Below are 15,667 nucleotides of genomic sequence, written 5' to 3' on the forward strand. Positions count from 1 at the left end.
CCAAGACTGATCCCAATATACATTTCCATTCAAAGATTTGAAGGCTCACCAAGGTTGCAGTAAAAACTGTACAAATGTAATAATATGTCTTCATGTCTTCATTTCTCATTATCAATGTTGAAAACAGCTGTTTTGCATAATATATGTACAACATGAAATTTTTATTTTCTCAGGATTCTTTGATGTATAAAAAAGATCAAGAGAACAGTATTAATTTGAAATAGACATATTTTATAATGTTATAAATATCATTACTTTTAAAGGAAAACTTACTGACCCCAAACTTTTAAACAATAGTGAATGAAAATCCATTATTAGGGGCCAAGCACCGACTTTTGAAATGTAAGGCACAAAATCAAAATTATTTTTTTCTGTGAATCCTTGGCTGATGCCTAATAGAATAAATACCAAATTTAAAAAAAATCATAAGTTTTCGTTTTTTTTCTCTTTTTAATTGTCCGAAAAACCTACTTTTTTGAACTCGTCCTAGACGGTTTGTCTGATTTTCACCAAAATTGGCTCAGATCATCTTCAGACCATGCTGGCAAAAAATTATGGAATTCAAATTGATTAGTCAAACCATTCTCAAATAACGCGCAAACGAATTCTACAAAAAGCCTGCAAAACTGGATGTGAGCCTATATCCACAATGGTTTGGCGTACTGACACCAAACTTGTTGTGTGTTATAACCAGCATGACCTGATGCTTCATGCAGTGTTTTGGCACAGTGCCACCTAGTGGTCAGGTGATATGAAAAATGGCTATTTTTGTTTGTAACTTATCAATGGTTTGGCCAAAAATCTTGAAACTGGTCTCGTTAGATTTGGAGGAGCATGTCAAGTCAAACCAATTTGACAAACACATTGACGTATCGTTACGAAACTCAGTATGTGTCTTCGGCACCATACTCTGACAGTACTCAAGAAGTATGGAGGCAGCACCGCCTTGTGGTCAAAAGTAATAAAAAGTTATAAGGAAAAATACTAATAACTTCTGATGAAAATGGCTTATTGCAATGAAAATATTCTCAAAATATTCCTTGGGTCATGCCGACAACGTAAATACCAAATATACTACAGTTGGCCAAACTTCCTGTCCGTCATATTGATTTATGTTGAAAACCTACTTTTTCAAACTTCTCCTAGATCTCCTTGGTCTGATTTTCACTAAATTTGATTTGGATCATCTTCAGATCATGCTGACAAAAAGTTATAGATTTCGTGTCAAGATACCATTAAATCATGTTACTAGGAGGTGCTTAATGCCATGCTTAGCTCCACATTTTCACTTGGTGTGCTTGGCCTCGTAATTGCTGCTTGCAGCTATAGTTACTATTGTTATTAATATTACTTAATATGACGATCCAACAAACCACTTAAATATGTATTTCATGAAAATGATTTGTTTTAACATGATTGTAAAGATTTGTTAAACTTGTTTTTAAATATGTGTAAAAACTGAATTATGTGTGCTTAGATACACTAAAATGCTATCTATAAAGATCGTAAGACAAGCCAAATGAGTGTTTCATTATTTGTCAGACAAAAACATCCACAGCTGAAGAAACACCCACGAATTTAAGCTGTTACAATTAACTGTATGTAATTTTTAAAATAAATAAATAAATATTTAAGTAATATAAAAAAGTTGCGGCAAAACTAATGAAACCTACAGTGTTGAACTGACTTCTAATATTATTGTGCTGTTTTCTGCTCCTATTCATATGGTGTTTTCAGCTGTTCTCTGAAGGAAATGCAAACACTGTGGTCTATTGTAACTCCATGTCATTTTCCCAAAAGGAAGTCACACATAATTGTGAGTCTGAATGTCAGGTGTGTATTGTGTGTGAATGTCAGGTGTGTGTGTTCTGCTCGTACCCTCGCAGGACTGCTGTCCGCTCCTTAGGCTGTATCCCGCGGTGCACATGCAGGAGCGGGTGGTGGGAGACGTGGGCAGACACAGCTGAGAGCAGTCACCATTGTTGTTACTGCACATGTTTGAACCTGAAGATACAACAGACACAGTCACGACCAGTAAACTCAGTTTACCTAGGGGACCAATTACAGTTAAAAAGCGCAGCATCATATTCGCAAACCACCCACAATACAGTTTAATCAGCGTTCATCTGCATTGGCACTGTAGAGAGATGTGCTGTATGTAAATTAAGGAATCATTCACCCAAAAATGACAATATGCTGAAATTTGAAAATGTATTCACTCATAGGCCATCCAAGAGGAAGAGAAAAATTCAGCATTACATGATTTAATTTACATCACTTAGCAATTGATCCTCTGCAGTGAATGGGTGCCATCAGAATGAGTCCATTATAATAATTCACTCCAGTCCAACAATTAATGCTTTGTGAAGTGAAAAGAATGTTTGTAGAAAACAAATCTATCATTACAACATTTTTAAGACATTGTTTCAGGCTAAAAATGATCTATTATCCAGAATATTACTTTCTCCAGTGAAAAAGAAGTTTTGACTGAACCAGGGGAGAAATATGTACAGATTTCCAAGTGAAAGCAGTCCAAAACTATTCTAAACAAATATGTTGGTGGATTCTGATGCGAGAGAACAACCGTGGATGGACTTTTGTACTGGAGGAAGCATTATTATGGATTATAGATTTAGACGTTAAAACGCACGATGATGAAATTAGTTTTTTACAAACATGCAGCTTCTCGCAATATGTAAACTGATGGACTGGATGTGTATAGATTGCTTGTGGATTATTGTGATGTTTTTTATCAGCTGTTTGGATTCTTATTCTGACAACACTCATTTACTGCAGGGCATCCATTGGTGAACAAGTGCTAAATTTCTCCAATCTGTTCCTATGAACAAACTCATCTACATCTTGGATTGCCTGAAAGCAAGTACATGTTTAGCAATTTTTCATGTTTTGGTTGAACTATCCTTTTAAATTAAGCCAAGGTCAATTCTTTTCAGCCAAACAATCCTTTTTTCGATGCTAATGAGGCTCATTGTAGTCACAATGAACTGGTCTGAAATTTGCATTCAGCCCAGATTTTTTTGGCTGTCAGTGGAACAATTCTTTAGACACTGTATGCAACTGATTCTTGAACCTGTCTGCACGGTCTCATTGTAGATCTTCATGTGCATCATGGGAGACGTGCTGTTTCTCAAGACCTTCCAGTCTCCTCCATCACTCTTGTCACAGGTGCCGATCTCATCTGTGCCCTGATCCGCCCACCACAGCTTATTACCTACACAATGTCAGTCATAACATTAGCATTTCAAAAAAAAACTGAATGAAAGAAACGACCAGTGCTATATTTACCCATGATAGCCAGCGCTGAGGCTTTGTTGAGTTTGCCTTTGACCGCGTCTAACACCTCCAGTCCTGATCCGTCCAGCTTACAGCGGTTAATGGTGCTGTTTCCTGAGCTGATCCAATACAGGTGCTCTGTGTCAAAGTCTATGGACAGACCTGCAGCACAGACACAGACCAGCAGTTGAAGAATGTTTTTACTGTTTTATACTATAACACTGCATAAGTTATTATAAACAAGGTCATCAGGCACATTGGGTTTCAGTTACTAACCATGCATATAAACATATTGGTAAAAAAAAAAAGTAATGCTCATTGTTATTTCATGTTGGCAGTGCGTAAACTAACGTTAACAAATGAAACCTTATTGTAAACTCGTACCAGACTCTGTGTAAATTTATAATCAAACCAGTTTCACAGTATATCCACTTATTAAAAAAAACACACTTTAAAACCTCCATTATTCCTGCAAATGTTCTACTAGTACTAATATTTACTTTTTTGGCCATTACTTTAGCTTAACACGTGTTTTATCTTTCTTGACAAATTTCAGGTCCCACAAATTCTATGGTTTTTTAGCATTTTTGTGTATTTGAACCCTTTCCAACTGTATGATTTTGAGATCCATATTTTTACACTGAGGACAATTGAGAGACTCATATGCAATTACTACAGAAGGTTCAAATGCTCACTGATGCTTCAAAAGGAAACACAATGCATTAAGAGCCGATAAGGTTCCAGGGGGTGAAAACTTTTTGAATATGAAGATCAGGGTAAATTTAACTGATTTTGTCTTTTGGGAAACATGTAAGTATCTTCTGTAGCTTCTAAAGGACAGTACTAGGAAAAAAAAAAAAAAAAATTTTTTGGCAAAATAGAAAAATATACACATCTTTATTTTGCTCAAAAGTTTACACCCTTGGCTCTTAATGCATCGTTTTCCTTCTGGAGCATCAATGAACGTTTGAACCTTTTGATCCTTTTGATCTTAAATTTATACAGAAATTGTTGGAAAGGGTTCAAATACACAAAACTGCTGAAAAACCAAAGAATTTGTGGGACCTGAAGGATTTTTCTGAAGAACAGCAGGCAGTTTAACTGTTCAGGACAAACAAGGGACTAATGAACATCTATCACTAAACAAACAAACAAAAAAAACAACAACTTTTGAACAGGGTCATTTTTATAAATCAAAAACTATTCTTTTTGTGGAATATTATGTAAAATATCTTATTCAGGTCAGTACTAAATAAAAAATAACATTTTGTATGATCCCTCTTATTTTGTTAAAATAATTAACATTTCGCAGATTCTGCAAGGTGTATGTAAACTTTTGACCTCAACTGTACTGTATTAAGTCTTTAGCTAAACCTCAGCACTACCGCAAAATTAAAAAATGCACAAAATTAGTTTTAGTCCAATTTATCAGACTTTAATTTAACCAATTTTGTACACCAAAAGTACAACTGCAAGGTATTTTTATTTAACATAAATATGTAAATCTATTTGTAGCATACTTGAAACATAAAAACACACGTACATGTTGGAGCCAAATTCTTGTAGACTGTGCTCTGACACACAGTATTGTGCAGTAGCACTTTTTGTGACCTGAATTCAAGTCCTGGCTTGAGGTCCTTTCCCAATCCTGTTCCCATCTCTCCACCCATTGCTTCCTGTCAACTCTACAAAGTATTATGTAATAAAGGCCAAAAATAAAAACTAACAAAAAAGTAAAGAATGCAACAGACTGAACCACCTGATCCTCTCACACTGGTAAACGGTTGTTGTTAGCTCAGAATGACATTAAGGAAATGATCATTTAGAGAATGATTTAAATATTATCCCCTGTAAGTAACGCATCTAATTAGTTTAAAGTCTTAACGTCGTTCTACAAGACACTACAGTCTCGTAATAAGCTTTTTGAGCCTGTATGAACACCACAGGGAAAGTCTCTTGTCTCATCTGTCACTCACCCACTGGTCCTTTCTGATTGGTGAAGATCATGGTACGGTTTGTGCCGTCAGTGTTGGCCATGCTTATGTTATTTCCATCAGTCCAGTACAGCTTCCTGGAGATGAAACAGTTAATAAAAGAAGAATGTTAAGCAGGTTATATCCAATCACCAAACGTTCAACTTAATTAACCAGAGTGAAACTGAAATCGCAATATGGCTTTATGCGATTATTAAATCATGATTTAATTATTTGAGCAGCATGTGTTGAGTGCCTCAAAGTGAAAGTGCTGCAGTTGTGTTTCAACAACAAAACAAATCAATGAACAAGTCATTTTAAATGAATCAATTATTCAAACGAATGCTGCTTGTTCATTTCCACCATGCACAAAAAGCTTGGCACATGAGAGGATGACAGAAATGCGGCCCTACAGAGAAATAATACTAAAATAACAAACTTGATGCATAACTTGCTGATTTTTTCCCCTAAAACTTGTACTCCATGTCGTGATGTCTTCCAGTAAACCGTGAGAAAACAAGAGTGCATGTGGCTGCATCCTGTTTTGCATCTTTTTTCTGCCTTTAGGAAGTCAGATGTGTTGTTGTGTTAGTGTTCTTGGGTAAATGTCACTATAGTGTTTGTGGCATGAGGTAACTCACCCCAGTATGGGATGCAGCACGAGGCAGTGGGGTTTGTCCAGGCCCTGAATCACAGCGTTTTTGAAGGAGCCATCCAGTCTGGCAACGTTGATCTGTTTCTTATTGCCGTCATAGCTGGTCCAGAAGAGATTACGTGACACCCAGTCAACCGCCAGACCATGTGCATTGGGGATATCTGATCACACGCAAGACACAGAAAATAACCATTTCCAGATATGAATTCTTTGAATCGATATAATCAGATATTATAACATTCAGAGCATTTCCACAGGGATAAACATCTGGATGAACAGAAAGAAGGATGGTAAAGTGTGAGTCATTACTTCATCATAAAACCCAACATGTCTGTAATTTGGTTTTGAGGGCTGTGCTAATTTTACTTAAACAGCACTCACTAAAAACACACTCGACTGTAAACACGACAGCAGTTCTGCACTGTAAACAATGACTGAGGTTCTCATACACAAAATAACATCGCATTTAAACAACAACATCCTGATATTCTAAAACCTCAATGGAATAGTTCTGCAAAAATTTACATTTAGTCATCATTTATTTACCTTCATGTCATTTTATTCCCTTGTGTGGAACAAAAGAGACAATTTTTTTAAAGAATTTTTTTTCAATATAGTCCAAAACTGACTTTTACTCTACTTCATTCTATTCCACAGAAGAAAGAAAGTCATACAGATTACATTGACAGTGACACTGAATATAATACATTGGTCATTCTAACAACCATGATTTCTTTTAGTTTTTGAAAGTCTCTTCTGCTCACTAAGGCTGTATTTATTCAATCAAAAATACAGTAAAACGAATTTAAAATAACTGTTTTCTATGTGAATATACATTGTAAAATGTAATTTATTCCTGTGATGCAAAGCTAAATTTTCAGTGTCACATGATCCTTCAGAAATCATATATGCTGATTTTCAGCCATTTTATTGGATTTGCCACAGAAACACTAGCCTAGAATCTAGACGCGCCCCTAGCGGCAGCAAATTACATTTGCTTCCAAGGGCAGTCTAGTTACTCTCCGTTCACTTGAGATTTCTAAAAATCCAAAATCGACCGGGCCAATCACGAGTCGGTGGGCGGGTTTAACATGATGACGACTGACGTGCGACCATAAGTTCCGTCAGACATTCTCTGATTCTGTGAATTATGCGTGAGAAATAGAGCGATGGCTCTATTGAGGATGAATGGATGAATAATACGTTGTTTATATTTATTGAGTTTAAATGTGAAAATGTCTAGTATTATTGTATTAGTGTACTGTGATTAAAGAGGATCACAATGCTGAAAAAGCATGTTTGGATTTTAAATCAAAGTAACGGATAAATGTTGTGTTTGTGGTAAAGAGCCGCGGATCAGTTACGGACGCTGTGTGAAAGCAAAACGAGTCCGTGCTGCTTTTGCACCGCATACATAACGCACACGGACTGCAGACGCACTGTAGATGGAGTATGTGTGAAACAGGCGTCAGACATTCTCTGGTTCCGTGAATTACGCGTGAGAGATAGAGCGATGGCTGCCGCTAGCGAACAACTTTCTTTCGAATCGACTTTGGCCGCCACTCTGAAAGACTTGAAGTTAAGCTTTTCCACAACACACATGCAAGGAACTCGCTTTTCCGTCGCTCTGACTACGTAGTACGTCACCTTCTTCGTTGCTCTGATTGGTTGTAGCGCTATCCTATTGCGTGGAGAGGGAGTTTGAAAGACAACCATTTATCCCACCCCTCTGGTTGAGCTCTGTCTATGGAGAGTGCCCAGACCCTACATTTATGTGGGTCTGGCTTGTCAGGCTACAGAAACACAGCATTTTTGCACCTTTTTAACAGTTACTGCCTCAGCTATAGGCCAATCTCCTGTCGCAAGTGCTCACCTATTTTCTTGAAGCTTTAGGTTTTCGTTGAGGTCCCTTTTCTAAATGACCCTGTTGTTTTTTCGAGACTGAGCGTAAAACCTAGGACTAGTTTGCAAAAGGAGGTTATTAACATATTCTCAATTATTGAACAAACTATTTGAATGACTGCAGTGGTTCTAGAAGTTGTTCAGAATGTGGAGGTCTGTCATATCATATGAATATTGTATGTATGTTTGAAAAAACACAATATACAATTGTTTATTGCTTTGAAAAATGCAATATCGTCCACCCCAGAGGCAGACTTCTTTCAAATTTCTCACAGACCTTTACTGCTGCAAGTCAAACAGGTCCACCAAGTTTCATTCCAATTGGCCTCCATGAACATTGTCTAATAGGTGATCAAACTTTATTGATTCATAGCGACCAAGTTTTTTTAAAATATACAAATGTCCTCATAGGCACTTGAGGCACATTGGACAAAGACACCGCATACCAACTTTCAAGTCGATTGCACAAATGGTTGCATAGTTATAGCCGTTTTTATGTTTTTTTTTTCCTCTCACCAAGTGGCCAAGCTCTGTGATTGTTTTCATCTGACCTCAGACTCAGCTCTTACATAAGTGTTCCGAGTTTGCCAATGATATCTCATTCCGTTCAAAAGCTATAATCATTTCTTTAAAAGTGACCATGCCCCTTTCAAACATTTTGGCTTCCATTTGTAACAATAAGTCAAAAGTTCAACTTTTTTTGATAATTATTGATATTTATTCTCCAGAGAATCTGCACTGGTTTGGTTCCAATCGAGCGAGAAGCCTAGGACCAGTACACAAAAGTTTTTCAAAAATTACCCCAAAATTTCACCAGGTGACAACTGAATCCAAGAAATGCGTTTTGTCCGGCATGAGCCAAGAATTCCAATGACATAAGGACACTTGAGCCTGTAACAAATAGTTTAAGAGTTATGAGTGATTTTGATCGCTGTAGCGTCCTCGTCAGGCCGATTGGGGTGAGCCATGGTGACATTGTAGGTAGCGTGAGTACTACCATTCCTCCAAGTTTCAAGTCTCTATGATTAAGGTTTGGTATGCCTAATCAGTTTTTACATGGAGATTGCTGATCTTTGGCCCTTCTAACAATTACAGAAGGTTTCAGCACTATGCGCTTGAACCAATGTTTAAAGCAGTTATTTTCTGTTGCACACATGCAATTGCTTTTATTCCACTCAAATTGAATAAAACCTGAATGAATACTGTACCTGCAGACACCACCGTCTCTATTCCTGTGCCGTTGATGAAGGCTCTCTTGATGGTCTGTGTCCGAACATCTGACCAATAGATGCGCTGCTCCAGAGCGTCATAATCCACAACCGTGACGTTGTCGATGTCAGGAACGGTGAAGGAGATGATGTAGTTGTAGTATGGATTATAGATGTCCACTCCTCTTATCTCAATCTGACGGGCGTACAGCAGGAACTGACGCGACTCTGGAAGAGACAAAGAGACACCCGTCATGACTGGGGCCAAAAACAAGACGAATCAAACCAGACAAAAGGTCACTGGGAAAAAAAAAAAAGATTCACCCCGAAGCAATGAATCTGAATGTCAGCAGGCCATGAAGATCCATTAACAGTTAATGTCAAACTGAAACTAAACTTTTGGGGGAAATAAAACTATTAATCATAAGAAAGGCTGATTAATTTTGTGCGTCTAGAATCTTTAAAGCACTCTGCACTGCAAAAAAAAAAAAAGTCTTGGGAGAAAATTACCAGTACTTTTTCTCTTAAGTTAATAGAAACTTCCTTCAACCCTAAACACAGCACAATGCAATGTATAATAAAATACAGGTAGAGCACCTGTGAAAAATCAATAAGGATTTTTTTTTGAGGATGTTTAAAAGAAAATGTGCAGGTTTTGTTAAAGTTTTTTTAAAGGTTTTTTTTACAAACTAAGAGACCAATCTATTTTCAAAATTAGGTCAGGCAAAGGAAAAGGTAGGAAAGAAAAGAAAGCAAGAAAAAAATTGCTTTAAATTCTTTAAAAACAAACATCCAATAGACAAAAAACCTATTAAGTGGACAGTAGTTACAGTTTTGTTTTCAGCATTATTTTAATATTTTTATATACTATTATAGTATTTAGTATTGTGAATTAGCTTTTATTTTTATAATTATACTTTTCATTTTCATTTTTTTAAAGGTTTTTTTTTTTTTTACAAAATAAGAGACCAATCTATTTTCGAAATTAGGTCAGGTCAGGCAAAGGCGAAGGTAGGAAAGAAAAGAAAGCAAGAAAAAAATGCTTTAAATTCTTTAAAAACAAACATCCAATAGACAAAAAACCTATTAAGTGGACAGTAGTTACAGTTTTGTTTTCAGCATTATTTTAATATTTGTATGTACTATTATAGTATTTAGTTAACTGTTAGTCATTCAGTCAAAATTGTTTACTGTTAATCATTCAGTCAAAAAATAGCTTGTTCAGTAAACTTAATTAAATTAAGGAAAACAACACTGCTAGTTTTCATTTATTTATTTTAAAAAGCACACAGCACAGAGTCTGTCAGGTTGTGAATAAATCTGCAGATGAGCTGTAGTTCATACCGTAGCAGGTGTGGTTGTCTTCGCTTAGTCTCATGAGGTGCGGGCAGGCACAGGAGAACGTTTGATTATAGTTGATCAAGCACAGGTGAGAACATGGACCCAAACCACCGTTAGCAGCACATGGGTTCGGCGCTGGAGAGAGAGATAAGAGAGTAGTATTGAGCTCTACTGTGTCACATTCAAATTTATTGCTGCCACCAAGAAACCAAACCAGCTGAGACAGGAACCAATGATTTGGAACTAATGGCCAACATATGGCTATTTTGATAAGATATGCAGTCGCATGATCTATGATTTTTTGATAAGGGTGGGAAGTATGATGAAAAAGTAGAATGAGAAATCCAAAGGTTACAGGTTTAAAACAGATAGTGGAGTTTCTGAAAGCATGTCCAAACCAATTCATCCCCTCTGTCCGCTCCTGTCAGACATGAATAAACAGCCGTCTAGCTTTATAAGATGAAGTCACTGAGCTAAACTATCATGACACGTTTATTCAAATGCTGTTTTATTAAGTGCCAAACATAATCAAACCACGTGTCCATCAAACAGACAGGCTCCTCCCTCAATTTGACCTGGAGTCTTTCGCAGAGTTAAAGTCAACATTTAATCAAACAATACATTTTTTTTCAACAATAAAATGTAAATGATCTGTAATGTTCAGACATCAAAGCTATATTAAAATCACAAGACACCCCATGTCGAACACTGTGGCATCTGGAATCAATTCTGGGGTGTTTAGCATCAATCACTATAAACATCTTAGGCTACAGTCACAGTCACATTTATACGTCATGAATTAGGGTCTCAGAATGCACTGTGATAAGTTCAAATCCCAGCTAGAAATGTTATTGTTCTAAGAATGTTCTGAGAACATTAAGCTATGTTCTGGTAATGTTTTCAGCGGCAAGTTTTATTTTAGTTTCCAGAACATTCTCCTAAAAGGTAGAATAACATTCTCTAAAATTCTATAAATGTTTATTGATAACATTGTTAGAACATTATCCCTCAAAATTCAAATAAGGATTTAAGTGGGAAGCTTCCAAATGAACATTGGATGTGGACTCAAATGTTGCTCAGATGTCAAATTTTGGTTGAAAGTAAAAATTTAAAGTTATTTAGTAACTTTGAGGTATTCAAGTTATTTGGTTTGTATCACTACATGATGATCTGTAACATCAACAAATAGCTAACATTATCTGATCACACTTTCTCTTGTTGCTTTTGCCATAACAAACATAATTACAGCAGCTATCAACTTCCAAAAGTCAAGAGTCAAATTGTCCAACTAAAGCAAATGCTTCTCACCATAATGCTGAGATCAAACCAAACTATTACTTTCAAACAGACATCAAACACCTAAACCTTTGTTTATCTCAGTAAAAACTTGTGTAAATGTATGACAGAAATAAAGTCAATCTGGTTAATAGATGTACAGGTGAAACTGGTAATGCTGTTTTTTTTTTTTTTTTTATATATTTAATGATGCTGGAGCTTGACAGCAAACAAAGGTTCACTTTCAACCAAAATTTGACATCTGAGCAATGCAAGTCCACATCTAGTGTGATAGGAAGCTTTATTAGAATGTTGGAGGATAATGTTCTAACAATGTTATCAATAAACATTTTTAGAGACCTTTCAGACCTTTTCGTACCTTTCAGCAGAACATTCTGGGAACTAAAATAAAACTTGCCGCTGAAAACATTCCCAGAACATGAAACATTTCTAGCTGGGAAATGTTGACAAAGAAGTTCTCAAAAAGTTGACAGAAATGCCATTAATAATAAAAGGCTACAAATGTTTATTAATAACATTGTTAGAAAATTATCCCCTCAACATTTGAATATAGATTTCATCGGGAAGCTTTAAATTGGAAAACAGATGTCAACCTTTGTTTGACGAAACTCCAACTCAATTAAATAACTCAAAAAACAGCATTATCATTAGCATACGCGCTTGCTTTAGAGACATTTTGACTCTTGGATGTTTTCCTCTTGCTGTTATAACTATGGTTATAATGCAAAAACAGCAAAAGGAAATATCATCAGATGGTTTTGGTTGATTTTGTTTGTCACACAAGCATCAGTGTATGAATCTCAACAATTGTGACATACTTCATGCTGCAATCCAAGGCTCCCAGAATGGGTTGCATTGCATGACACCATTTTAAGATTCATACACTGATTCTTGATGTCTGTGTCTGTCACAGCATTATGTAATTTAAAGTGATTTGTGAACAATATGTCTTAAAAACTAGAGGGAGAAATAGTGATTAGAACACCACTGCATCTTATGTTGTTGCAACACATTACTACAATCACTCATGAAATCAATGGCATAGTTCCGATCATTACATGATGACATTCTTAACATCAGCAAGTAGCCAACAACATTAGATCACATAATTTCCTCCTGTTGCTTTTGCAATGACAAACATAGTTACCGCAGCTAGGAAAAAAGCATTAAGTCATGAGTCAAATTGCCCAACTAAAGCAAACGCTTCTCACCATAATGGTGACATCAAACCAATATTACTTTTAAACAGACACCAACAGCAACTCTTTTATTCTCAGCAAAAACTTGTGTAAATGTATGACAGAAATAAAGTCAGTCTGGTTTATAATAAGTGAAGTTGGTAATGTAATTTTTGGAAATATTTGGTGATGCTGGGGCTTGACAACAAACAAAGGTTGGGTTTTCGCTTTCAAACTAAATTTCAACCAAACATCTAGTGTGATAGGAAGCTTTATTAGAATGTTAGAGGATAATGTTCTAACAATGTTATCGATAAACATTTTTATAATGTTTTTAGAGAATGTTATCCTATACCTTTTAGCAGAAGGATTCTTGTAAAACTTAAATAAAACTTGCCTGCTGAAAACATTTCCAGAACATTGCTAGGTGGGAACTCAACCCTACAGCAATTCATTGGTCAACTCAATCATGCAGTGTTCTGTGGTTGTACATTGATCGGTCTGTACTTTTATTTATATCACTGCTCTGCCATGTGAAACAGCCATTGATAATATTGCTTTTAGTAACTTTGAAGTAAAGTTAAAGTGAAGATTACCTTGCGGTTGTCTAGAAGGGTGGTACACCTGCAGATCGAAAGGTTGTGTGTTTGTTCTCTGAACCACAGTAACATTGTTTCCAGTCCATTTGTTGGCTTTGGCCAGTGTGTTTGTGCGCCAGTCGGTCCAGTAAACCTCTCCACCGTACATCGTCACAGCAAACGGGTGCGAGAGATACTCGTGTCCTCTGAGCACCTCGATCAGTCCTGACCCATCATACTTAGCTGAATAGATTGCATCAGATCTGAGACATAAGACAAAAATAAACCATTTGTCATTACACACTAATTTTTTAAACGGTTGGGGTAAGCGTGTCTAGTCCTCCTCCTGGAGGATCACCTTCCAATCGAGTTTAGCTCTAGTTTCAATTAAACACTCCTGAACCAGCTAATCAAGGTCTTTAAGATAAGTAGATACTTCCAGGAAGGAGTGTTGGAGCTAAACTCCATAGAGGCACTTCTGGAGCAGGACTGGACACCCCTGGGTTAGGGATTGGGATACTACATGTGTCTGGGTACTGCTTAACCAGGAGCTTGTCCTACATGGGTAAAGCACAACACATTGTATTACCTGGCATCTATCCACAGAATGCGGCGCTCCAGATAGTCCACAGTCAGTCCGTTGGGCCATCCTCCACTGCCCGTCTCCTTATGGATGGTGCGTCTGCCATGTCCACTCATGGATGCAGCCTCTATCCTGGGCATGCTGGCATCCCAGTCTGTCCAGAAGAGGATTCTTCAAAATCAGAGCACAGATGAGGGCTTTTTAAGTGCTGCTGTCAGAAGTGTTTTGGTCCAAGCATTATTTTTTTAGCGCTTGTATTATTTTAGACCAGGTGTACACAGTGCGAGTTCAGACACTCGGGAGGTTGTGAGCCACTGCACACGTTACGAGTCAGTTAACCTGATAATCATGTCGAAGCAGTTGGTACACGGCACGACTGCGCTGTGAGCCGATGGCAATCGCACAAGCTGTCACACTAAATGCAGGGATATGGAGCTTTTCAATGTTGCTGATATAGAGAAAAAAAGAGTGTGCAAATGATTTGGTAAATTGCAAAGACAGGCCATGAACGAAAGCAAAAACACCCGCAGTTGAAGCTGTAATAATAATATTACAGATTTGGCAAACAATCCAGTGCCTATTTGTGTTTGTGTTGTGGAGAGTGTCAACAGTTTCTCTTTACAACATGTTTTGGCAGCGATGAGCAGTGTAGCCAATCAGTGAAATAGCTGTTGATTTCTTGAACACAATGGCCAATCAGAGGCATTTATGTTACAATCCACTCTCCGCAAAGCTGGAGTTTTGTCCATCAGTGAGTTCTGTACACTTGCAAACCATCTCATTATTACAAAGTGTAGACGATGTAAAAAGAGAGATTCATTGTGCAGTGTAGAGCTTCATTGATTATATGATTATTCTTTCTTCAGTTGTAAAAAGAAATTGTGTTTTTTTCTCTCTCCATATAGTGGACTTTTATGGTGCCCCAGAGTTAAAACTTCCAAAATGCAGTTTAAATGCACCTTCAAAGGGCTCTAAACAATCCCAGCCAAGGCAGAATGGTCTTATCTAGTGAAACGATCAGTTATTTAAAAAAATATGTATATATATTAACATACTTTTTAAGCTCAAATGCTCGTCTTGTCTAGCTCTGCGTGTACTCTGTGTATTCCAGTTCAAGACAGTTAGGGTATGTATCCTCCAACTTTTAAAATCGTTCTACATCGCTGCAGAAGTACCGACCAAGTGTTTACAAAGTGAACATGCAAAGAAGATCAAACACCCTTTACAAAAAAGTAAAACAGCGATGTAGGACGATTTTAAAGTTTTGTGTTAAGCATCCTTCTTCCCGTATCAACGAACTGCCCTACAAATACATACACAATACTAATATAATGCAGTTTACCAAGCCTGTTACACTGAAGCGGCTTAATACAAGTTTCAGAAGTATTAAACTAGTAATGATGGACAGCTTACCCCTCTCTGGGGTCCAGGGCGATGGCCCGTGGATGCTCCACATCTCCAGCTAGCAGAGTGGTGCGCATTGTCCCATCCAGTTTGGCCACTTCGATCTGATCTAGGTTACTCTCCACCCAGTAGATGTTTCCTGCAATCCAGTCTACAGCCAGACCTTCAGGAGTAGCTAATCCATACTGGATCACCACGTCAAAACTGGTCAGTGCTGCCGTGTGAAATTTTTAAAAAAGAAGGGAAGAGAAGGAA

The 15,667-nt window shown here is 37.1% G+C and overlaps 1 protein-coding gene across 1 annotated transcript in view; it reads right to left on the reverse strand.

The window, feature by feature from the left end:
* lrp1aa (low density lipoprotein receptor-related protein 1Aa) overlaps window positions 1-15,667 on the reverse strand; it is a 135,451-nt gene that overhangs the window by 86,066 nt on the left and 33,718 nt on the right. The window contains exons 21-30 of the mRNA XM_073825539.1: window positions 15,422-15,626; window positions 14,015-14,179; window positions 13,444-13,688; window positions 10,377-10,508; window positions 9,033-9,260; window positions 5,909-6,083; window positions 5,271-5,365; window positions 3,307-3,456; window positions 3,092-3,232; window positions 1,879-2,004 (exon numbers count right to left, since the gene is read on the reverse strand). Of these exons, the coding sequence (XP_073681640.1) occupies window positions 1,879-2,004; window positions 3,092-3,232; window positions 3,307-3,456; window positions 5,271-5,365; window positions 5,909-6,083; window positions 9,033-9,260; window positions 10,377-10,508; window positions 13,444-13,688; window positions 14,015-14,179; window positions 15,422-15,626 (1,662 nt within the window). The remainder of the gene's footprint in view (window positions 1-1,878; window positions 2,005-3,091; window positions 3,233-3,306; window positions 3,457-5,270; window positions 5,366-5,908; window positions 6,084-9,032; window positions 9,261-10,376; window positions 10,509-13,443; window positions 13,689-14,014; window positions 14,180-15,421; window positions 15,627-15,667) is intronic.

This window comes from Garra rufa, chromosome 20 (assembly GCF_049309525.1).
Source record: "Garra rufa chromosome 20, GarRuf1.0, whole genome shotgun sequence".
Taxonomy (NCBI): Eukaryota; Metazoa; Chordata; class Actinopteri; order Cypriniformes; family Cyprinidae; genus Garra; species Garra rufa.